Source organism: Procambarus clarkii, chromosome 56 (assembly GCF_040958095.1).
Source record: "Procambarus clarkii isolate CNS0578487 chromosome 56, FALCON_Pclarkii_2.0, whole genome shotgun sequence".
NCBI classification, from domain to species: Eukaryota; Metazoa; Arthropoda; class Malacostraca; order Decapoda; family Cambaridae; genus Procambarus; species Procambarus clarkii.
Window position 1 is genome coordinate 24,331,259 of NC_091205.1, and position 25,534 is coordinate 24,356,792.

Genomic DNA, 25,534 nt, shown 5'->3' on the forward strand with positions numbered 1-25,534 from the left:
AGTGCAATAGTTAAGATTGATAAGCCGTCTACTATATTGTTACTCATGTGTCAGTTGAGATTGGAGTTAGTTTTTCCGCCTTGGGACGCGAGTCGCGGGGCTGTGTGGAGGGACCTTCCCCCTCCCATTACATTTTAAAAACCTTGTGTTTAAATAAATTAACCTATAATATGGGATCATTTATGACTATCAAACGCCTCTGAAAGTCAAAGACATTATCATACAGCTGTTTAGGAACAGTTATAAAAGGGGAACGTTGTTAATGTGTTAAAAGCTTTATTCAGCACGTCTACTGTCCTTCAGAACAGGTGAGACAAGGTAAGCATCCCTGAGAACCTGTGGTTTAAGACAAGTATCTCTCGAGCTGTGAGGGCCGGCATCTCTCATTAATAACTTATGATTTTATTTTCTTCGGCATTTCAGCTGTGCCTGGTGGTGGTGGTGGTGGCCCTGGCCGCCCTGATGGGGTCAGCCCGAGCCATGCCTGACCCCTACGCCCTGGCTGACCCTGACCCCGCGGCTGACCCTAAACACGGATCTGGCGGCGGGGGTGGTCGTGGATTTGGCGGCGGAGGTGGACGTGGATTTGGCGGAGGTGGTCGTGGATTTGGCGGCGGAGGGCGTGGATTTGGCGGCGGTGGTCGTGGATTTGGCGGCGGCGGAGGACGTGGATTTGGCGGCGGCGTCAGTCTCGGAATTGGTGGACGTGGATTTGGCGGCGGTGGTCGAGGATTTGGCGGCGGTGGTGGACGAGGATTTGGCGGCGGCGTCAGTCTCGGAATTGGTGGACGTGGATTTGGCGGTCACAGAACTGGCGGCTATGGAGTTGGCGGTGGCGGATTCGGTGCGGTGGGATACGGTGGTTTCGGATTTTATGGCGGTCAGCGGTTCCGCCCCCGTACAGTGGGCTACGTCAATAATTACAACTATGGTGTTGGTTACGGGAGCGGCGGGTGTGTCCATGATGGCAGCTATGGCTACTATGGCTGATCTTATCACCCTACATCCTCTACCGCCTCGACACAGCAACCATTTGCCCAACGACTTACGAAACCTGTACATCTGTCAACTTTTGTTTACATTTAGTTAACAGTTTACGAGCTTCTCAACTTCACAACCCAAGGTTATTATTGTTGTAAACAACCACGTTGTATTTCGAAACCCAAAAGTTGTTTGATAAATTTAAAGGAAGATTGAGGAAAGATGCACAGGTTCCTTAGGTGGTTCTCTAAGTGCCTGATAGATCCTAGTCCTGATAGATGATCGAATAAATAAAATGATCACTCCAAACACTCAATGATATGAAACAATTGAATAAACATGCGAATAATTCAACTGTTCAATGACTGAATTGGAGGAAATTTCATTAACTTCAAAAGTAATGTTAACACCTTATCTTCCCCCCCCCCCCTTCCTCTATACCGCCTTAATCATCCATCGCATCCAGACTCCACCTCCTCAACCATCTAAGACTCTACCGCCTCAACCATCTAAGGCTCCACCACCTCAACCATCTAAGGCTCCACCACCTCAACCATCTAAGACTCCACCACCTCAACCATCTAAGACTCCACCGCCTCAACCATCTAAGACTCCACCACCTCAACCATCAAAGACTCCACCACCTCAACCATCTAAGACTCCACCACCTCAACCATCTAAGACTCCACCGCCTCAACCATCTAAGACTCCACCGCCTCAACCATCAAAGACTCCACCACCTCAACCATCTAAGACTCCACCACCTCAACCATCTAAGACTCCACCGCCTCAACCATCTAAGACTCCACCACCTCAACCATCTAAGACTCCACCACCTCAACCATCAAAGACTCCACCACCTCAACCATCAAAGACTCCACCACCTCAACCATCTAAGACTCCACCGCCTCAACCATCTAAGACTCCACCGCCTCAACCATCTAAGACTCCACCACCTCAACCATCAAAGACTCCACCACCTCAACCATCTAAGACTCCACCGCCTCAACCATCTAAGACTCCACCGCCTCAACCATCTAAGACTCCACCACCTCAACCATCAAAGACTCCACCACATCAACCATCTAAGACTCCACCGCCTCAACCATCAAAGACTCCACCACCTCAACCATCTAAGACTCCACCACCTCAACCATCTAAGACTCCACCGCCTCAACCATCTAAGACTCCACCACCTCAACCATCTAAGACTCCACCACCTCAACCATCTAAGACTCCACCGCCTCAACCATCTAAGACTCCACCGCCTCAACCATCTAAGACTCCACCGCCTCAACCATCTAAGACTCCACCACCTCAACCATCAAAGACTCCACCACATCAACCATCTAAGACTCCACCGCCTCAACCATCTAAGACTCCACCGCCTCAACCATCTAAGACTCCACCACCTCAACCATCTAAGACTCCACCGCCTCAACCATCAAAGACTCCACCACCTCAACCATCTAAGACTCCACCACCTCAACCATCTAAGACTCCACCACCTCAACCATCTAAGACTCCACCGCCTCAACCATCTAAGACTCCACCACCTCAACCATCTAAGACTCTACCGCCTCAACCATCTAAGACTCCACCACATCAACCATCTAAGACTCCACCACCTCAACCATCTAAGACTCAACCACCTCAACCATCAAAGACTCCACCACATCAACCATCTAAGACTACCGCCTCAACCATCTAAGACTCCACCACATCAACCATCTAAGACTCCACCGCCTCAACCATCTAAGACTCCACCACCTCAACCATCTAAGACTCCACCGCCTCAACCATCTAAGACTCCACCGCCTCAACCATCTAAAACTCCACCACCTCAACCATCTAAGACTCCACCACATCAACCATCTAAGACTCCACCACCTCAGTCATCCGTCATCATCAACTTCCACCACCTGGAGCCCCATGGCTTCAGTACCTCCATTAACACAATGATTACAATGTAGAGAACAACTAATTATTCAGCAATTAGCAAATGTGATCAGTGTGTTCATATATAAAATCTACATTACCACAGTGTTTTGTTCTAACCATTTGATATTCAGGAGAACAAATCCACAAGGGCCGTGATGAGGATTCGAACCTACGTCCGGGAGCATCCCAGACGCTGCCTTAATCGACTGAGCTACGACATGGTCAAAAGAGTTGAAACCGTAGTTCTACTGAACTTACTGGATCCTGCAGCGTCTCCGAGACACACAAACCAGGGTTTTACACAACTCCCCCCCATGCACCCGAGCATTTCTGTGTGTATATTCAGGAGTTAAAACAGCGAGCGAACAATTACAAAATCCTATCCACACATCACAGTCAAACACACAAACATACTCCAAGGACAGCCACTCACACAGAACATACGGACATAAACACACTACAAAAACATTACTGACTTTAGACAGGACTACGAACATACAAAATGTAATTTTTCCCGAGCCTTGCCTATATACAGAATTCTTGCCCAAGTCATCAGACGGTCACGTGTTCAATGTTTACATACTGGTTTGGGAGGCAGCACGTGGCATAACACGTGCGGTCACGTGTTCAATGTTTACATAGTGGTTTGGGAGGCAGCACGTGACATAACACGTGCGGTCACGTGTTCAATGTTTACATATTGGTTTTGGGGACAGCACGTGACATAACACACGCGGTCACGTGTTCAATGTTTACATACTGGTTTGGGAGGCAGCACGTGACATAACACGTGCAGTCACGTGTTCAATGTTTACATAGTGGTTTGAGGAGGCAGCACGTGACAACGCACCCACGTGTTCATCTACATATGGTTCCCGTGTCAGCGGTACCAGCCACTATAATCACTTGTACACATCAAATCAAATGAAAAACTATATACATAATGGTTGTATGTACATTTATAACCGTATTAGATCACACAAAATATCAGACAGAGACGCACACATAAATAAAAAGTATATAACCATTTTTATAAACATTTACTTGATGTCACCACATTATAATTTTCACGTATGTTAAGAAACAATATAATAGAACGCATGGTATGATGAGCTGTGCTTTTTTCAACTCCCGAGTCGACCCGGGCATCGCCGGGTAATCTATTTAATTATTTACACAAGAGAAAGTCATCAGGTGTGAATAATGAACAGACGGGCATGGTGGTGGGAGGGAATAACTGAGTATTGAGTAATGAGAACAAACTGTGTTACCTGCTTCATCACGGAACATGTGAACAACTACATTGATATCAATCGACTTGATAATGGTCCAGGACGGACCGAAACCTCGTCGTCTTTTCATCTTCTGGTGTGTAGTTTGGTCAACAGATATCAACATTGTTGATGTAAAGTGTTACAGAGCACGGAGGACGAGGCAAGCTTGCACGGTGACTTGTCTACCAGTCGGGAGGTGAGTCCAGCAGATATTTATGTGTTGGGCATGCTAAGGTGTAGTTGAATTTCTCAGAACGAACATATGGTGCTAGTCGCTGGTGTGTGTGTGTGTGTGTGTGTGTGTGTGTGTGTGTGTGTGTGTGTGTGTGTGTGTGTGTGTGTGTGTGTGTGTGTGTGTGTGTGTGTGTGTGTGTGCGTGTGTGTGTGTGTGTAATGTGCGTCTATGTCAATGTATTTGTTTCAATGATTAGTTGGGTTTTATTGGGAATTGTAATCAAATATCTTAAAAGTTATTTTAAGGGTGTCAAATACAATTTAATGGTATTTATTTATTTATTTGTGTGCTCTCAGGCGCTCTGGAAGTATAAGAGGTCCTGGAGATTGTAGAATTTGGCAATATAAGTACTGGATGTTGAAGGTCTGGCCGATGAAGACTCTGGAGGTGAGGCCACAGTTAAGCTTAGTCTCAGGTGTTGGACCAACTCCAGAAGTTTAGTCTAATTCAATAAAAATAACAGTATTTTTCGCTCGGTGACTCGCAGCATATCAATAACATCCAGGGGCTGCAGGAGTCATTATCCTATAATTCATTACACTTGAACAATTCATTACACTTTAAACTATCAGATCATTATTTTCCGTCAAGGATTATCCACTTGAGAGCTGGGTTCGAATCCTAGGGTGCCCACTCTTGATTAATCGGTGCTGCGACCAATCCTACGACCAAATCTATGACGACCAGATCTACGACGTCCAAATCCCTGACGACCAAGTTTAGGGCCGGGGTTAGGGTCAGCCAGGGCGTTGGGGTCAGGCAGAGCACTGGTTGACCCCATCAGGGCGGCCAGGGCTGCCACCAAGACAAACAACAGCGACAACTGCAATTGGGAGAAAAACGTGTTCAGTTTCGTTAGCAAATATAAACGAAGAACGCATCGTTATTGTAAACAAAAGGTGAACGTATAGGAGTGTAACGCTCGCCTGGTTGAACAAGGAGATGAGAGCCTTGTAGTACCTGTTCTTAAGGGTGAGAGTTGATATAATATACAACACGTCATAGGTCATAATACTCATTTCTGGAGTGTTTCTCATGTCTCTCACCACTACTGCCAGTCTTCAGTGAGACATGTATACTGTGAGGTGTCTCTCACCACTACTGCCAGTCTTCAGTGAGACATGTATACTGTCATGTGTCTCTCATCGCTACTGCCAGTCTTCAGTGAGACATGTATACTGTGAGGTGTCTCTCACCACTACTGCCAGTCTTCAGTGAGACATGTATACTGTGAGGTGTCTCTCATCGCTACTGCCAGTCTTCAGTGAGACATGTATACTGTGAGGTGTCTCTCACCACTACTGCCAGTCTTCAGTGAGACATGTATACTGTGAGGTGTCTCTCACCACTACTGCCAGTCTTCAGTGAGACATGTATACTGTGAGGTGTCTCTCACCACTACTGCCAGTCTTCAGTGAGACATGTATACTGTGAGGTGTCTGCTTCTTGGAGTACATACACTGAGAGAGAATACATTAACCCTGATGTATACTTGATGATTGGTCAGTAAGGTCTTGTAGTGGTCCCTTGATAAGCCTCTCGTAAAGGATTATTAAGACGACCGCACTACTTTACTGACCAAGCAGCAAGTATACTTCAGTCCTGAATAGTCCAGGACAAAATTAAACTCTGTGTATCCACTGAGAATTGAATTTTGTGTATATTTATATTAGAGAAAATGCTGGGTTTTGATTACAAGGTACAGGCATATTTATGAAGCTTGGGCGAGCACAGGCTGAAGAGGAGTAGTGTTACAACAGGGACAGGGTATATAGTTCATGGTCCACTACTCCTACCCCCTTCCATCACTCTCTACCTCTCTCTGTAACCCTTTACTTTCCCCTTCCATCACTCTCTATTAATCACTCTGTAATCCTTCCACTTCCTTCACCCTCCATTACTCTTTACTCACCTTCAACTTCAAATCCAAGAATTTGTGTTAATTTCTGTCCAAAAACTGCCAAGACAATTTAAATGGACATAAAAGGAGCATAAAAATCATGTACTCGTACAAATCTTACAATCCAAGCTAGATAAATATGCATTGAAAACTCTAAATGATTAAAGTCAAGGAAATGATCTACTTGGTGACACTCGACTCTCCTTGTGGCCCAACACCTGGACCTTGAAGGTAGAGCTCGGCCTTCAGTCCTCCAAGTGCTTGGACACCATTCCTTGCCTCCGCCCTATCCTACCACACTATCTAAGTACTACATAGTCGCAATGGCTTCGTGCTTTCTCCTGATACCTTCCCTTATCTCTCGGTGTAAACAATCTTGAGATATACTTACAACTCTCATCTTGACAGACTGTATAGCACTTCACAGTGGTGGTGACTTGTGGAACTGTGGCGACGAGGAGAAGAGTGCTTATATATATGTATGTGTCCTGGATCGTGCCCCCTATACCCCTCCCTCTTTCTCATTCCTAACCCCCCTCCCCCCTCTCTCACTCCCCCCATTCCCCCTCTCTGACCCCTCCCCTCCTCCCCCACTCTCACTCCCCCTCCCACCTCGACCTCGTCTCCGGAAACAATGGCCACAATCGACAATCATCAACAAGGCTGAATTTAATAAAAGATTTAATTATTCCGATAATTCTAAAATAAATATTTAAACAAGTCATTTGTAATTGTTAATCTACTCAACATTTCTGATTTATTATTTTGTAATATTTTTTTATTGCTGTATAGTTTAATATTGTATTTGTTGGGGTACCACCACGGCTGCAATTGAAGGGACCCACATCCTCGAAGAAGAAAATAAAGAGGGAGCCTGTCGGCCGAGCGGACAGCACACTGGACTTGTGATCCTGTGGTCCCGGGTTCGATCCCGGGCGCCGGCGAGAAACAATTTGCTGAGTTTCTTTCACCCTATGCCCCTGTTACCTAGCAGTAAATAGGTACCTGGGTGTTAGTCAGCTGTCACGGGCTGCTTTCTGGGGGTGGAGGCCTGGTCGAGGACCGGGCCGCGGGGACACCAAAGCCCCCGAAATCATCTCAAGATAACCTCAAGAAATGTTCAGAGAAGACATTGTAGATTCTCACTAACACTTTAATCTTTTCCTCTCCAACCACCCCTATTATTTTTTATTATTATAGTTGTATTTTGTTATTTTTATTATTAAAGTTGTACTTTGTAACTTTTTTTTACAAGAGTTCTTGCATTCTTGTACAGACACCAGCACGAGTAGCGTTTCAAGCAGGTCCTTAATCCTATGTTCCCTGGAATACGACCCGCCAAATCGTTTAACAACCAAGTACCCATTTTACTGTTGGGTAAACAGAGGCTACAGGTAAGGCTCTGCGGCCAGTAAATCCTCCCCGGCCAGGATACGAACCCAGGACAAAGCTCTCGCGAAACGCTAGGCTAGTCTTACCACTACGCCACGGGAGACTGCCTTATTACGCTAATGTTGAGGTGCCTGTCTGTACTCCCCCTCCATGTGGTCCATTGTATACTGAGTATACAATGTATACTATACTGAGTATACAATGTATACTATACTGAGTATACAATGTATACTATACTGAGTATACAATGTATACTATACTGAGTATACAATGTATACTATACTGAGTATACAATGTATACTATACTGAGTATACAATGTATACTATACTGAGTATACAATGTATACTATACTGAGTATACAATGTATACTATACTGAGTATACAATGTATACTATACTGAGTATACAATGTATACTATACTGAGTATACTATGTATACTATATTGAGTATACAATGTATACGAGACAGGTATACACGAGTATACCTGTCTCGTGGTATACTCGCCAACACCTGTCTCATGATATACTCACCGTCATCTGTCCCCCTGGTATACCCGCCTAAATGGTAAACTCACTTTACAGTCTGTGGGCGTCACTTGATGAGTGTTAACTTCCTCACGAGCAATATGTTCCTAATTTGGTCATTAACATTCTGACGCTACGTCACGACGTGCAGGAATGACGTCTGGCGAGACGCAACGAGGTGTGAGTAAACCTCGTATGTCCCTTTGTCTTTACTCAGTTTATTCGACCTCTTGGTTTACTTATTGTACTCTACTTTTGTGCTATGGGTTTACTTCCATAACTCTGCCCCTCCCCTGGGTTTACTCCCGTAACTCTGCCTCCCCCTGGGTTTCCTCCCCATAACTCTGCCCCCCCTGGGTTTACTCCCGTAACTCTGCCTCCCCCTGGGTTTACTCTCATAACTCTGCCCTCCTGGCTTTACTCCCATAACTCTGCCTCCCCCTTGGTTTACTCCCGTAACTCTGCCACCCCCTGGGTTTACTCCCGTAACTCTGCCTCCCCTGGGTTTACTCCCATAACTCTGCCTCCACCTGAGTTTACTCCCATAACTCTGCCTCCCCCTGGGTTTACTCCCATAACTCTGCCCCCCCCTGGGTTTACTCCCGTAACTCTGCCCTCCTGGGTTTACTCCCATAACTCTGCCTCCCCCTGGGTTTACTCCCGTAACTCTGCCTCCCCCTGGGTTTACTCCCATAACTCTGCCCCCCTGGGGTTACTCCCATAACTCTGCCCTCCTGGGTTTACTCCCATAACTCTGCCCTCCTGGGTTTACTCCCGTAACTCTGCCTCCCCCCTGGGTTTACTCCCATAACTCCACCGTCCTGGGTTTACTCTCCTTATTAAGTTCCCAGGGTTTACTCCCCTGATTCTATTCCCATAGTTTACTTCCCTGATTCAGCTTTTGAGTTTACTCCTCGAGACTCTATCCCATGGGAGCTTATTCCTCTCAAACTCTTTCACGAAGTTTACTCCAATGACGCAAGCTGCCCCCAGGGTTTCCTCCCCCCCCCCTGATTCTCCATCTGGGGTTTATTTCCCAGACTTAGCCCCTGGGTTTACTCTCCTGTCTCTGCCCGTAAGAAGTTTACACCACTGACTCTACCCCTGTGTTTACTCCCCCGATTCTGTCCTTTTAGTTTACTATGCTGGTGGGTTTTCATTTTACCCCGAAATCACTCCTCTTCGCCGTCCCATCACCTAAATCATTTCCTGTCTCCGAAGCTTTCTTAGACTCCTTCATTGCCAAGGCAAGCAGGAAGTTCTTCGCGAGTCACCTTTATATGCGTCGCGCACCTTACGGCGCATAACAATGCAAGTTGCAGAACAATCATATTCTCTCATTACAGCAATTCTGAAATAACCACCAAGGAAGGACTGACTCAGTTGGTGTAATTATGAATGATAAAGGAGAGAGAGTTTGCGTTGTGGGGGACTTAATACTCACCACTCAGTAGGTGGGTGGTGGAAACCAGATATTGTCGGAGATGAAGGGGAAGTGAGGGAGAGGGAGGGGGCGGGACAGAGGGAGAGAGGGAGAGAGGGAGTTAGGGAAGCGATCCACGACATATATATAAGCCCTCCTCCTCCTCATCACTACCACAGCTCATGTCCCCACTGTGAATTGTTCGTTTACAGTCTGTCAACATGAGAGTTGTAAGTATATCCTAAGATTGTTTACAAGGAGAGATAAGGTAAGGTAGTTATCACAAGCATGCACTAAACTATTACGACTATATAGCAACTGAAAAGGATAAGGATTTAGGCTAGGGTGCAGGAAAGGAATGGTGAAAAGTGGAGTATATCTAGCGTGCGACGCAAGGGAAGCGACCGCTCCCGCTGAGTACATCTGTCAAAAGTGGTGCTTTTTCAACAATTATTTAACTCTTTAGTTCACTGGTGCGATAAAAGTCGAATCTCTTTCTGGAGGCATCACTGTATTCGGCCAACCTCCCAGAGTTGTAAACTGTCTGCTGGATTCAGCAAATTCAACTTCAATAATAAACGGATAAACTGGGAGCAAATAAACCAGGACTTCACAGAAATAAACTGGGAAGAACAGCTAGGAAATGCAAACCTGAACCAGTGCCTGGAAAAAATAAGCTCAGTAGCACTAGAAATATGTTCAAACCGCATACCCCTAAGAAAAAAGAGAAAGAGATGCAGATTGGAACGGGAACGTCGTTCCCTATATAGGCGAAGAAAACGAATCGCGGAACAACTTGAGAGTCGCACCCTATCTCAAGAACGGCGAAGAAGGTTAGGTAGAGAAATAGAAACAATTGAACTCAAGCTACAAGAATCATACAAAACCCAGGAGAGGCAAAGAGAGCAAAAGGCCATCAGTGAAATAGAGAGAAATCCGAAATATTTTTTCTCCTATGCAAAATCAAGATCAAAAACCACATCTAGTATCGGGCCCCTGCGAAAGGGAGATGGAACTTTCACAGATGACAACAAAGAAATGAGCGAGTTACTGAGGAAGCAGTACGACTCTGTTTTCAGTGAGCCATTAAATGCACTAAAGACTGATAACCCAAATGAATTTTTCATGGATATGATACCAACATCAAATCACATATCAGACGTCGCCCTATCCCCACTAGATTTTGAAGAAGCCATAAACAGTATGCCTATGCACTCTGCACTAGGCCCGGATTCTTGGAACTCCATATTCATCAAGAACTGTAAAAAAACACTATCGCAGGCCCTTCACATTCTGTGGAGACAAAGCCTAGATACTGGCGTTATCCCTGACATACTAAAAACAGCAGAGATAGCACCACTCCATAAAGGAGGAAATAAGGCAGAGGCAAAAAATTACAGACCGATAGCACTAACATCGCACATCATAAAAATTTTTGAGAGAGTGCTAAGAAGTAAGATCACAAAATACATGGAATCACAGCATCTCCATAACCCCGGACAACATGGTTTCAGAACAGGGCGCTCTTGCCTGTCGCAGTTGCTGGACTACTATGATATGGCATTAGATGCTATGGAAGACAAACAAAACGCTGATGTAATTTACACAGATTTCGCAAAAGCTTTTGATAAATGTGACCATGGTGTTATTGCACATAAAATGCGTTCAAAAGGAATTACCGGGAAAATAGGCAGATGGATCTACAATTTCCTGACTGACAGAACCCAATGTGTAATAGTCAACAAAATAAAATCCAGCCCATCAACCGTGAAGAGCTCAGTCCCCCAGGGTACTGTGCTTGCTCCAGTACTTTTTCTCATCCTCATATCGGACATAGACCAGAACACAACCTATAGCACTGTATCATCCTTTGCAGATGACACTAGGATTTTCATGAGAGTTGGCAACATAGAGGACACGGCAAACCTCCAATCAGATGTAGATCAGGTCTTTCTATGGGCTACAGAAAATAATATGGTATTCAACGAGGATAAGTTTCAGCTCATGCGCTACGGAAAAATTGAAAATATAAAAACAGAAACCACGTACAAAACGCAGGCAAATCATAACATAGAATGAAAAGGCAATGTAAAGGACCTGGGTGTACTCATGTCGGAAGACCTTACCTTTAAAGAACACAATAAAGTAGCCGTCACAACTGCAAGAAAAATGACAGGTTGGATAACAAGAACTTTTCACACTAGAGATGCTATACCGATGATGATACTTTTCAAAACGCTTGTGCTATCTAGAGTGGAGTACTGCTGCACAATGACAGCCCCTTTCAAAGCTGGAGAAATTGCTGACCTAGAGAGCGTGCAGAGATCCTTTACTGCTAGAATCCACTCAGTAAAACATCTAAATTACTGGGACCGACTAAAGAGCCTAAATCTGTACTCCCTTGAGCGCAGGCGGGAGAGATACATAATAATTTACACGTGGAAAATAATTGAGGGGCTGGTCCCAAACCTGCACACAGAAATAACACCACATGAGACCAGAAGACATGGCAGGATGTGCAGAATACCCCCGTTGAAAAGCAGAGGTGCAACAGGTACTCTGAGAGAGAACTCTATCAACATCAGAGGCCCGAGACTGTTCAACACGCTTCCACTACACATAAGGGGCATAACTGGCAAACCCCTCACAGTGTTCAAGAGAGAACTGGATAAGCACCTCCAAAGGATACCTGATCAACCAGGCTGTGACTCATACGTCAGGCTGCGAGCAGCCGCGTCTAACAGCCTGGTTGATCAGTCCAGCAACCAGGAGGCCTGGTCGACGACCGGGCCGCGGGGACACTAAGCCCCGGAAGCACCTCAAGGTAGGTAGGTGGATCTCCTGTGGTGTGCTCTGGAGGCCGCTGGCATCTGTGCAACCAAAACAACCACTATCATCCTTGTATTCTGATCTTAAACACAAAAAATGCATAACGAGTTTAAAATGTTTTTGGTCTGTGTCATGGCGCCTTTTCGCATGCGCTCGCTTTCCCTTGGCTTTAGAACCTTTACAAACTTTTTACTGTGTACTGTTTTTACTGTGAACCTTTACTGTGTACAAACACTTGGAGGATTAATTAATTATCAGGAGAAAGCACTAAGCCGTTACGACTACATAGCACCTACAAGGGATCAGGATAAGGATTTGATATGGGACGGGTGAAAAGGAATGGTGTCCAACCACTTGGACGGTCGGGGATTGAACGCCGACCTGCATGAAGTAACTTAGAGGAGTGAAGGCCGAGCAGGTAGATCATCTCTTTTACACTGTATAGTTTTCAGTGCATATTTTTCCAGCTTGAACTCTAAGGTTCGTGGTACATGATTTTCATGTTTCTTTTATTTTCATTTAAATTGTCTTAGCAGTTACTGACAAAAATGTACACGAATTCCTGGATAGGAAAGTGACGGAAGGGAAGATGAGTAAAGAGTATTGGAGGGGTGAATGATGGTGAAGGATTGCAGAGGAATGAATGAAAAGTGATGGAAAGGGGAGGAGTGGTGGACCATCAACTATATACCCTCTCCCTGGTGTATTACTACTCTTCTTCAGCCAAAACCTAGCCTTTTCTCTAATATAAATATACACAAAATTCAACTCTCACTGTATATACAGAGAGAGTTTAATTAATTTTGTCCTGGACTATATTCAGAACTGAAGTATACTTGCTGCTTGGTCAGTAAAGTAGTGCGGTCGTGTTAATAATCCTTTACGACAGGCTTATCAAGGCCACCACGAGACCTTCACTGACCAATCAGCAAGTATACATCAGGGTTAATGTATTCTCTCTATGTGTATGTTCTCCAAGAAGTAGACACACCTCTCAGTATACATGTCTCACTGAAGACTGGCAGTAGCGATGAGAGACATGAGAAACACTCCAGAAATGTGTATTATGACCTATGACGTGTTGTATATTATATCAACTCTCACCCTTAAGAACAGGTACTACAAGGCTCTCATCTCCTTGTTCAACCAGGCGAGCGTTACACTCCTATACGTTCACCTTTTGTTTACAATAGCGATGCGTTCTTCGTTTATATTTGCTAACGAAACTGAACACGTTTTTCTCCCAATTGCAGTTGTCGCTGTTGTTTGTTTTGGTGACAGCCCTGGCCGCCCTGATGGGGTCAACCAGTGCTCTACCTGACCCCAACGCCCTGGCTGACCCTAACCCCGGCCCTGACCCACAGTTTGGATTTGGTCGTCGCAGATTTGGTCGTCGTAGATTTGGTCGTCGTAGATTTGGTCGTAGTTCTGATTAATCAAGAGTGGGCTCTCTACGACCTTCTCTCAAGTGAGAGGGTCATTGTTTCCTTGATGGAAAACAACGACCTAATAGTTTAAGTGAAGTGAATAGAATAAGTGTAATGAATTATTGAAGAAAGTATTGACTCCTGCAGCCCCTGGATGTTATTGATATGCCGCGAGTTATTGACTGAAAAATACTGTTATTTTGTTGAATTCCACTAAGCTACTGGGGCCAGTCCAACACCTCAATGCATGGGGCTTCATCCTCCCGAACCTCTATCGACCAGACCTTCAACCTTCAGCACTACCTCGTCATATCCTTAAACTTCCAGGAACTCTTTACTTCCAGAGTATATAAATAAATAAATAAATACCAGTAAATTGTATCTGTGACCCTAAAGAAACATAGAAGATATATGATTACAGTTTTCAATAAAAACCCAAATATCATTCAAATAAATACACCCACATAAATACATTACACACACACACACACACACACACACACACACACACACACACACACACACACACACACAGACAGGTTTATCCCTGTCCAAAAGGAGAAAAACGAAAAACAACAGAAAAACCCATGGTTCAACCAGGAATGTAAGGTAGCGAAACAACTGAGTAAAAGAACATGGAGAAACTACAGAAATAACAGAACACCAGAGAGCAGGGAGAGGTACCAGAGGGCCAGAAATGAGTACATCAGAGTGAGGAGGGAAGCAGAGAGACAGTTTGAAAATGACATCGCGAGTAAAGCCAAGACCCAACCAAAGCTGCTCCACAGCCATATCAGGAGGAAAACAGCAGTGAAGGAACTAGTGATGAAGCTGCGGAAAGGGGAGAACAGATACACAGAGAATGACAAGGAGGTGTGTGAAGAACTCAACAAGAGATTCCAGGAGGTCTTCACAATAGAACAAGGAGAAGCCCCTGCACTAAATGAGGAGGCGGCAACCTTGGAAACCTTGGAGGAATTTGACCTCACCAGTGATGAGGTCAAAAGGTGTCTGCTGGAGCTAGATGTGACAAAGGCTGTTGGGCCTGATAGAATCTCACCATGGATACTAAAGGAAGGTGCAGAAGCACTAAGTGTGCCACTCTCTATGGTGTATAACAGGTCACTGGAAACAGGAGACTTACCAGAAAGTTGGAAGACAGCTAACGTGGTCCCAATATACAAAAAGGGTGACAGGCAAGAGGCACTGAATTACAGGCCAGTTTCCTTAACTTGTATACCATGCAAGGTGCTGGAGAAGATCGTGAGGAAAAGGCTCGTAGAGCATCTGGAGGGAAATAACTTTGTAACGCACCACCAACATGGGTTCAGAGATGGTAAATCGTGCCTCACAGGGTTAATAGAATTTTATGACCAGGCAACGAAAATTAGGCAGGAAAGAGAAGGGTGGGCCGACTGCATTTTCCTGGATTGCCAAAAAGCCTTCGACACAGTACCCCATAAAAGGCTGTTAAAAAAGTTGGAGCAACAGGCAGGAGTAAAAGGGAAGGTGCTCCAGTGGATAAGGGAGTACTTAAGCAACAGGAAACAGCGAGTAACGGTGAGGGGGAAGACATCAGAGTGGCGAGATGTCACCAGCGGAGTCCCACAGGGCTCAGTACTTGGACCCATCCTGTTTCTAATATATGTGAACGATCTTCCAGAGGGTATAGACTCATTCCTCTCGATGTTTGCTGATGATGCAAAAATTATGAGAAGAATCAAGACGGATGAAGATAGGCAGAGACTACAGGATGACCTGGATAAACTGGAGGAATGGTCTAGAAAATGGCTGCTGAAGTTCAACTCTGGAAAGTGTAAGGTGATGAAATTAGGCGAAGGGAGCAGGAGGCTGAACACAAGGTATCATCTGGGAGGGGAAATCCTGCAAGAATCAAATAGAGAGAAGGATCTGGGGGTTGATATCACACCGAACCTGTCCCCAGAGGCCCACATCAAAAGAATATCATCAGCGGCATATGCTAGACTGGCCAACATAAGAACTGCCTTCAGAAACTTGTGTAAGGAATCTTTCAGAACCCTGTATACCACTTATGTAAGACCAATCCTGGAGTATGCAGCTCCAGCCTGGAGTCCATACCTAGTTAAACACAAGACAAAGTTAGAGAAGATTCAGCGGTATGCCACCAGGCTCGTCCCGGAACTGAGAGGATTGAGCTACGAGGAAAGGCTAAAGGAGCTGAACCTCACATCCCTGGAAAACAGAAGAGTAAGGGGAGACATGATAACCACCTACAAAATTCTCAGGGGAATTGACAGGGTGGACAAAGACAAACTCTTCAGCACGGGTGGGACACGAACAAGGGGACACAGGTGGAAACTTAGTACCCAGATGAGCCACAGAGACGTTAGAAAGAATTTTTTCAGTGTCAGAGTAGTTAATAAATGGAATGCACTAGGAAGTGATGTGGTGGAGGCTGACTCCATACACAGTTTCAAATGTAGGTATGATAGAGCCCAGTAGGCTCAGGAATCTGTACACCAGTTGATTGACAGTTGAGAGGCGGGACCAAAGAGCCAAAGCTCAACCCCCGCAAGCACAATTAGGTGAGTACAATTAGGTGAGTACACACACACATTCCTGAGCCCAATAGGCTCAGGAATCTGTACGCCTGTTGATTGACGGCTGAGAGGCGGGACCAAAGAGCCAGAGCTCAACCCCCGCAAACACAACTAGGTGAGTACACACACACACACACACACACACACACACACACACACACACACATTCAGAGTGGTTAACGGATGGAATGCATTAGGCAGTGATGTGGTGGAGGCTGACTCCATACACAGTTTCAAATGTAGATATGATAGAGCCCCGTAGGCTCAGGAATCTGTACACCAGTTGATTGACAGTTGAGAGGCGGGACCAAGGAGCCAAAGCTCAACCCCCGCAAGCACAAATAGGTGAGTACACACATATGTACGTTCAGAGAAATTCAACTACACCTTAGCATGCCCAACACATAAATATCTGCTGGACTCACCTCCCGGCTGGTAGACAAGTCACCGTGCAAGCTTGCCTGGTCCTCCTAGCTCTGTAACACTTTACATCAACAATGTTGATATCTGTTGACCAAACTACACACCAGAAGATGAAAAGACCACAAGGTTTCGGTCCGTCCTGGATCATTATCAAGTCGATTGATATCAATGTTGATATCTCACCCAATCTCTCTCTCAGGCAGCTCCAGTGAGGGACGAACTGTCCGAATGGTTTCTATCATGACTTCATTTGTTTGATTCAATATGTTACTCCTGGAACAGTACGTTTCTTCACATGTTCCGTGATGAAGCAGGTAACACAGTGACCTGTCACACAGTCTCATAAGCATTGTAAAATATTCAATTACATTCTTCCTGAGTTTATTCTCATTACTCAACACTCAGTTATTCCCTACCACCACCATGCCCGTCTGTGTTCGTCATGCTGAGCGGACAGAACACTGGACGCGTGATCCTGTGGTCCCGGGTTCGATCCCGAACGCCGGCGAGAACCAATGGGCAGAGTTTCTTTCACCCTATGCACCTGTTACCTAGCAGTAAAGAGGTACCTGGGAGTTAGTCAGCTGTCAAGGGGCTGCATCCTAGGGGTGGAGGCCTGGTCGAGGACCGGGCCGCGGGGACACTAAGCCCCGAAATCATCAAGATAACCTCTCTCAAGATCAGTAATAATCATGGGTTGTGATGTTCCGGTGCTCGTAGGTTGTTTAATATACATAGAGAACGGTAGAACGACGGTCTCGCATCTTGCAGGTCGGCGTTCAATCCCCAACCGTCCAAGTGGTTAGCCACCATTCCTTTCCCCCGTCCCGTCCCAAGTCCTTATCCTGACCCCCCTTTCCAAGTGCTATATAGTTGTAATGGCTTGGCGCTGTAGCCTGATAATTCCCTCCCTCCCAGTTCCATGGTTAGCGAACACAATATCAGTAAAAGAACCAATCTCCTTTCAAAAAAAACTTTTGTTTAGTTTGTTTCGTTTTGTTTAGTTAACAAAACTCCTTTTCTTTAGGTCGGCCGAGCGGACAGCACGCTGGACTTGTGATCCTGTGGTCCCGGGTTCGATCCCAGGCGCCGGCGAGAAACAATGTGTCAGAGTTTCTTTCACCCTATGCCCCTGTTACCTAGCAGTTAAATAGGTACCTGGGTGTTAGTCAGCTGTCACGGGCTGCTTCCTGGGGGTGGAGGCCTGGTCAAGGACCGGGCCGCGGGGACACTAAAAAGCCCCCGAAATCATCTCAAGATAACCTCAAGATAGGTGAAACACGTACGGGGTTCATCTTAAAGCGATGACGATGTCGTGATGGACAACCACACGCGGGTTTTTTTCCTGGACTGGGTCCGAGGCTCCTCTGTATGGAGGAGGCAAGTGACGGAGGCCTTAGTCACCGCCCTTTATAACCCCTCCAGTTGTCACAAACGTCACTAAAATGATGTACTAAATTGCCCGAACCTAACCTAACCAAACCGATAGACCCACACCTAGGGAACGTATGAATGTTTGCGAGCCGCTATGATTTATAGCACATTATATTTTGTCCGGTGGGGGAGATTTTGACGTCAAAATGAGAAATATTATTCGAATGGCCAAGTTGTGTGACCAACGTTTATAACTAACCTTTTAACTATTATGTCTCATTTTGTCCGCTATGGTCCCAAAGGTACAGAATATGGGGTACTAGGGGGAAAAATAGCGGCTCACATGTATCCACGTCTACTATACGTCGGTTGGTTGGGTTAGGTGGGTGGCTTGGGTTCGAACATTTTAGCACCCCTTATTTTGTAGGTTGTGGCAAGAGAACGGGTTGAAAACGACGTGCCTCTCATGTGAGGAGTGTTGTAGTATTGTGTAACAAAAAGGAGGCCTGGTTGAGGACCGGGCCGCGGGAACGCTAAGCCCCGAATTCATCTCATGATAACCTCAAGAAGATGGCGAGTGTCTTATGTGTTCCATCAACACCAGAGTGTGCTCCTTAAGTCTAAACAATGTTTAAGGTTCTTAACAGGTAACAATGCGCATATATTTCAATTTTGTTCTACAAAATACCTGGGTAAATACTGGTTTGTGAGTTTTAATCTGGGAAGGTCAACAGTTGGTCTAAATTTAACACTTCGTTATAACGATGTACTTGGCGGGTGTGACCCACTTACGGCGGTACACACAAGTCGCTCGACCAAGATGTATTTTATTAACCCGTTCTCGCAAATTCGTAAAGTCAATATTGACTTATTAAATAAGTGCATAGGTGACATACTAAACATAATAGATACCCTTAAAAAGCTTCATAGAAAACACCGACCTTACCTAACCTTGTTAGTATCTTAAGATAAGCATCTTATAGCTTTAAGATAAGCATCTTATAGCTTCATAATTACAATTGTTACTTAACCTATTATAGGTATAGGTTAAGTAATAATTGTAATTACGAAGCAATAAGATGCTTATCTTAAGATACTAATAAGGTTAGATGAGGTCGGTGTTTTCTATGAAGCTTTTTAAGGGTATCTATTATGTTTAGTATATCACCTATGCACGTAGTTAATAAGTCAATATTGACTTTACGAATTTGCGAGAACGGGTTGATTTTATTGTCTAAATAAACGGACTTGAAGCGTCAGCAGAATCCCACACTTTGAGAGCCCTTGGTGCAACCCGTCCTCTTAAAAATAACGTCACTTTTGGCTCGTATGCGCGATATGGCTAAATTTGGACGTAATTTGAAATGAAATCGACTCACAAAAGTGACGTACTGTCCCGTTTTCTGTTTGAATCGTCCGGCCTACGCGGAGAGGTTAGGAGAGGACACTTTATATTAACATTTTTCATAACTTTTGAAACTTTATGAGAATTTCCTGTTCACCTAACCTATCAGAGGACCCTTAACTTACTGTTGTTGAAAAAAAAAATCCCAAATTTATTTTCAATTTTTTTTCATTTTCAAATTACGTCCAAATTCGCTCATACGGGCAAACGGCCAAAAGCGACGTTCTTTTTAAGAGGACAGGTTGCTGAAGGCGGCTATACTCCAACGCCCTGTCCTCCAGGGGCCAGATTCACGAAAGCACTTACGCAAGCACTTACGAACGTGTACATCTTTCCTCAATCTTTGACGGCTTTGTTTACATTTATTAAACAGTTTACAAGTATGAAAGCTTCCCAATCAACTGTTGTTATTGTTATAAACAGCCTCCTGGTGCTTCAGAGCTCGTTAACTGTTTAATAATTGGAAACAAAGCCGTCAAAGATTGAGGAAAGATGTACACGTTCGTAAGTGCTTGCGTAAGTGCTTTCGTGAATCTGGCCCCAGGAGGACAGGGCGTTGGGGTATAGCCGCCTTTGCAACCTGTCCTCATAAAAAGAACGTCGCTTTTGGCCGTTTGCCCGTATGACCGAATTTGGACGTAATTTGAAAATGAAAAAAAAAATTGAAAATAAATTTTGATTTTTTTTTTCACCAACAGTAAGTTAAGGGTCCTCTACTATTGCAGGCAGCGTGGAGGATTATCCGTGAATACTCCTCAAAACCCACTTCCAGTTTCCCTTCAGCGCTACAAATTCCTGCACTGATCGTCTCAAGTCTCATCTAAACTATGCCAAGGCGAGAGGGAAGCTCTTCTGGAAAAAAGGAGAGAGTGAGATGAGCCTTGAGGCACGGGAATGTCTTCGGCTAGTATATAAGGAGCTGCACATATCACACAATCATCTTGGAACAGATATCTTGGTTATCTCTCCTTCAGCATGAAAGTTGTAAGTGGTGGTTCTTATCTAAGTCTTCGAAGAATTAGTCTATAATTTAGCATCTCATTTACGTTCTTTTTAAACATTATGAGTTAGCAAGTATAGTTCAAACTGGTTTCAATTACAAGATAGATTATATGAACAATTATGTTATAAGAATGTTAGATTACAAACTAGAAAAGGAGGGTCATAGAAGGTGTAGGGTTATGGGTTATGGAACTACAAGAGAAAAGTTATGGAAGGGAAACCATAGGTGTAAATAGGGATTAAACAGAGAATTTGTATAGAAAAAAATACCTGACAGTTTACACATTTAAATCATATGAAACCGGTAATGTAAAACACTCTTGAATATATAATTACTCGACACACAAATGGAAATTCAATATTTCAAATTACACGCAAATTATTCACCATTTCAGCTGACTGTTGTGGTAGGGGTGATGGTGGCCCTGGCCGCCCTGATGGGGTCCACTCTAGCTATGCCCGAAGCCAACGCCCTGGCCGACCCTGACCCCGCTGCTGACCCGCAGTTTGGATTCGGTGGCGGCAGATTTGGCAGCGACGAATTTCGCGGTCGCGGTAGATTTGGGGGCGACGGATTCAGGAGACGCGGATCTGGTGGCAGACGATTTGGTAGTCGAGAATTTCGAGGATTTGGCAAATAACTTTTAACTCAGTGATGAAGTCCCGAGCGCTGTCCACTCAGCCGTCAAGCCCCCCTCCCGGCCGAATTCATCACCTCATCGTTGACCTCAGACAGATGCTCCGTCCATTCTCCGTCAAGATGCACTGTCACGCTATTCCAATCTTTCTCCGCAGCATTCATTATTCAACACTTAATTCTTATATCACCATCAACCAATAAGAATTCATTCCGCATGAATTATGCAAAATCGATGTTTAATGCTCATCAAATGATTGTTCTGTATTTAGTAAATGATTGTTGAGAGGATGTATGAACAATAAAACTATTGTTATATAAAAAATAACAGATTTTTTAATTATATTTTTAAAATTCCTCTAAGTAACAAATAACTTTGTTTTACATTTGTTTGAGATAAACACCACCTGTCATATATTATAATCAGGAATTGACTTGTAAACTATACACCATTCACACTCACTACTCTCAGGTGTTGACCTGTAAACACCACCCCTACCACACTACACACAGGTGTTGACCTGTAAACACCACCTCTACCACACTACATTCAGGTGTTGACCTGTAAACACCACCTCTACCACACTACATTCAGGTGTTGACCTGTAAACACCACCCCTACCACACTACATTCAGGTGTTGACCTGTAAACACCACCCCTACCACACCACACTCAGGTGTTGACCTGTAAACACCACCCCTACCACACCACACTCAGGTGTTGACCTGTAAACACCACCTCTACCACACTACATTCAGGTGTTGACCTGTAAACACCACCCCTACCACACTACATTCAGGTGTTGACCTGTAAACACCACCCCTACCACACCACACTCAGGTATTGACCTGTAAACACCACCTCTACCACACTACATTCAGGTGTTGACCTGTAAACACCACCTCTACCACACTACACTCAGGTGTTGACCTGTAAACACCACCCCTACCACACCACACTCAGGTATTGACCTGTAAACACCACCTGTCCCACACTACACTCAGGTGTTGACCTGTAAACACCACCTGTCCCACACTACACTCAGGTGTTGACCTGTTGATCACTTCACTCACATATTAATATAATTATACATGCAGAGGAAAACCCTCAGGGTTAACCGCAATGCCATTCAGATTTTCTATAATATCCTTCATTGTAAAGAGCCATTCCTGGCCTCCATATATACCCCCTTCATCCCCGCGGTCTGACGCTTACACCCGCGGGCTGAACCTTATCCCTGAGAACAGTGCCAGGGTCATGTCTCTGCTCAGCCAGCTTGTTAAAAGGCCGAATAATCCCATACCAATATTATTTATCATGATTCATACAGGCTCCATATTTCTCAGAAAGTCCTACAAGCTACGATCACAAATACTGCCTGCTGGAGGGTTTAACGACAAGCAAGTTTACGACTCTATGAGTGTCTGTTTGAATGATCATTTAGACCCCCAGGGCCGCTCTAGAGGACGCACGTCTCATGTGCCAGGTGAGTACGACGGGCTCACCATAGCCCGTGCTGCTTGGAGCTTCGTGTTCCCAGTAGCTGGATCTAAAACATCAACAAACAACAGTTCTGGAGGCTGTAGACAGAGTCTGTCCATGCCCTGCTAACCATCTCGGGATCCTCCAGGTGGAGGGTCAGCCCGCCAGGTAAGAAGGATATGGAGAAGCCAGAAAATAACCGGCATTGTTGATGTTTAAGATTTGCTACTTGGAACAAAAAGTTCCAAGTACCACGGGCTATGGTGAGCCCGTGAATAACCGGCAGCGAGAGGATGTCACACCGCCAAGTGTCTATAACACTCCTCTCACCACTTAGAACCTTGGGGTGACGTTACTGCTCCACAAGGTCGCCGTCGGCTGCCTTCAAGACACCCAGCCAGCCCAGGTATCACCCACGGAGCGAGAGTGAAGACACTGCGGTTGCCTGGCCGTCTCCGGAGGCCAAGGACCCATTGGCGACTATAGCGCCTGCGAAGGTTGCAGTAGGGGGTAATTAACCCACCACACAGAAGGAGTAATTAATCCAGCACCTAGAATCTGGGTGAAGGGTTAATTACTCCTATTTAATTACTCCTGGGGGTAAACAGCCCGCCATTCTTGGCGGGCTCTTCCGGTGAAGGGCGCTGGACCAAGGCATCACAGTCCTCACTATACCAGAGTAGTGTGGACGACTACTCAGTCTGGACGACTGAGTTCTCACCACCTCGCCCACTGATGAGGAAGGCGATTACGAAGTCAAGGTTATTAAGTCATATCAGTAGGAAGCTCTAGGCTCATATCACTATACAGCATTTGGAAGCAATATGAGGGACAGGGAGCTGGGATATGAGAACAAGTACAAGAGCGATATGAGTACATAGAACAAGAAAAAGAACAGCGTATAAGAACGATATGAGTACACAGAGCTCAGATATGAGGACAAGGAGGAGATATAGGACAAAAAGCTGGTATATGAGGACAAGGAGGAGATATAGGACAAAGAGCTGGTATATGAGGACAATGAGCTGGGATATGCGGGAGTGAAGGAAAGCTGCCTATCCATTTGGACTCTTAAGAGTTACTCAGAAGAGATATTCTCTTCATGTTGCTAATACGTAGTGAAGATCAGTCAACTTGTCACTCGTCGAAAGCTACGCGTATTATATGTGACTCTTTATGCGTTCTCTACAGGTTTATGTGTTCTTCCAGGCCCCTGGTAATGTATTTATGTGTTCTTCCAGGCCCCTGGTAATGTATTTATGTGTTCTTCCAGGCCCCTGGTAATGTATTTATGTGTTCTTCCAGGCCCCTGGTAATGTATTTATGTGTTCTTCCAGGCCCCTGGTAATGTATTTATGTGTTCTTCCAGGCCCCTGGTAATGTATTTATGTGTACTTCCAGGCCCCTGGTAATGTATTTATGTGTTCTTCCAGGCCCCTGTCAATGTATTTATGTGTACTTCCAGGCCCCTGGTAATGTATTTATGTGTTCTTCCAGGCCCCTGTCAATGTATTTATGTGTTCTTCCAGGCCCCTGGTAATGTATTTATGTGTTCTTCCAGGCCCCTGTCAATGTATTTATGTGTTCTTCCAGGACCCTGGTAATGTATTTATGTGTTCTTCCAGGACCCTGGTAATGTATTTATGTGTTCTTCCAGGACCCTGGTAATGTATTTATGTGTTCTTCCAGGCCCCTGTCAATGTATTTATGTGTTCTTCCAGGCCCCTGGTAATGTATTTATGTGTTCTTCCAGGCCCCTGTCAATGTATTTATGTGTTCTTCCAGGCCCCTGGTAATGTATTTATGTGTTCTTCCAGGCCCCTGTCAATGTATTTATGTGTTCTTCCAGGACCCTGGTAATGTATTTATGTGTTCTTCCAGGACCCTGGTAATGTATTTATGTGTTCTTCCAGGACCCTGGTAATGTATTTATGTGTTCTTCCAGGACCCTGGTAATGTATTTATGTGTACTTCCAGACCTCTGTCAATGTATTTGTGTACTTCCAGGCCCCTGGTAATGTATTTATGTGTACTTCCAGACCTCTGTCAATGTATTTGTGTACTTCCAGGCCCCTGGTAATGTATTTATGTGTACTTCCAGACCTCTGTCAATGTATTTGTGTACTTCCAAGTCCCTGGTAATGTATTTATGTGTACTTCCAGACCTCTGTCAATGTATTTGTGTACTTCCAAGTCCCTGGTAATGTATTTATGTGTACTTCCAGACCTCTGTCAATGTATTTGTGTACTGCCAGACCTCTGTCAATGTATTTGTGTACTTCCAGGACCCTGTCAATGGAGTTTGTACCATGACTCATCCAATGAGTTTACCCTTCAAGTATCTTAAGGTTATCTTAAGTATACTCGTATACCTCCTCGTATACCTCGAGGTTTGCAACCTATCCCTGAGTTTACTACCTTGTGTCTACCACTAGCATTACGAAGTAGAGTCTCCCGCTGAATTTACTATTTCGAATCTACCTCTGGGTTTGCTACCTTGAATCTACGCTTTGGGAATTACCCTCCGCTTTGTCCCAGAGAGTCCTTACTCCTCCCACAATGAAAAGTAAAGTTGTCAACTAGTATGCAATAAGTTGTCAATTATCATGCAATACAGGTAAACTGACAGCCTGTTCCTCATTACACAAAATAATTAGAATGATATATAAACGACACAATGAAAGAGATTGTGGAAACTAAG

General features: G+C 44.8%; 2 protein-coding genes and 3 long non-coding RNA genes across 5 annotated transcripts; 4 read left to right on the forward strand and 1 right to left on the reverse strand.

Annotated features, from left to right (window-relative positions):
• Nucleotides 1-462: 462 nt before the first annotated feature.
• On the forward strand, nucleotides 463-990 carry LOC123770882 (uncharacterized). The gene has a single exon (XM_045763059.2). It carries the CDS (start codon nucleotides 463-465, stop codon nucleotides 988-990), a length of 528 nt encoding a protein of 175 aa, XP_045619015.2.
• A 352-nt stretch (nucleotides 991-1,342) lies between these two features.
• On the forward strand, nucleotides 1,343-2,692 carry LOC138353216 (uncharacterized). Its single transcript, XM_069306098.1, has one exon. It carries the CDS (start codon nucleotides 1,343-1,345, stop codon nucleotides 2,690-2,692), a length of 1,350 nt encoding a protein of 449 aa, XP_069162199.1.
• A 1,998-nt stretch (nucleotides 2,693-4,690) lies between these two features.
• Nucleotides 4,691-6,780, reverse strand: LOC123770749 (uncharacterized). The gene is made up of 2 exons (XR_006774396.2): nucleotides 6,723-6,780; nucleotides 4,691-5,254 (listed from the first exon to the last, which is right to left on the reverse strand). It is a non-coding gene; the product is annotated as an uncharacterized lncRNA (long non-coding RNA).
• A 3,007-nt stretch (nucleotides 6,781-9,787) lies between these two features.
• LOC123770750 (uncharacterized) lies at nucleotides 9,788-14,303 on the forward strand. The gene is made up of 2 exons (XR_006774397.2): nucleotides 9,788-9,901; nucleotides 13,754-14,303. It is a non-coding gene; the product is annotated as an uncharacterized lncRNA (long non-coding RNA).
• Nucleotides 14,304-20,414: 6,111 nt separating this feature from the next.
• Nucleotides 20,415-21,678, forward strand: LOC138349516 (uncharacterized). Its single transcript, XR_011223061.1, has 2 exons — nucleotides 20,415-20,695; nucleotides 21,109-21,678. It is a non-coding gene; the product is annotated as an uncharacterized lncRNA (long non-coding RNA).
• The last annotated feature ends 3,856 nt before the right edge of the window (nucleotides 21,679-25,534 follow it).

Excerpts from the sequence above, each read along its gene's own strand:
- LOC123770882 (XM_045763059.2), top strand. The coding sequence starts at position 463 with ATGGGGTCAGCCCGAGCCATGCCTGACCCCTACGCCCTGGCTGACCCT.
- LOC138353216 (XM_069306098.1), top strand. The coding sequence starts at position 1,343 with ATGACTGAATTGGAGGAAATTTCATTAACTTCAAAAGTAATGTTAACA.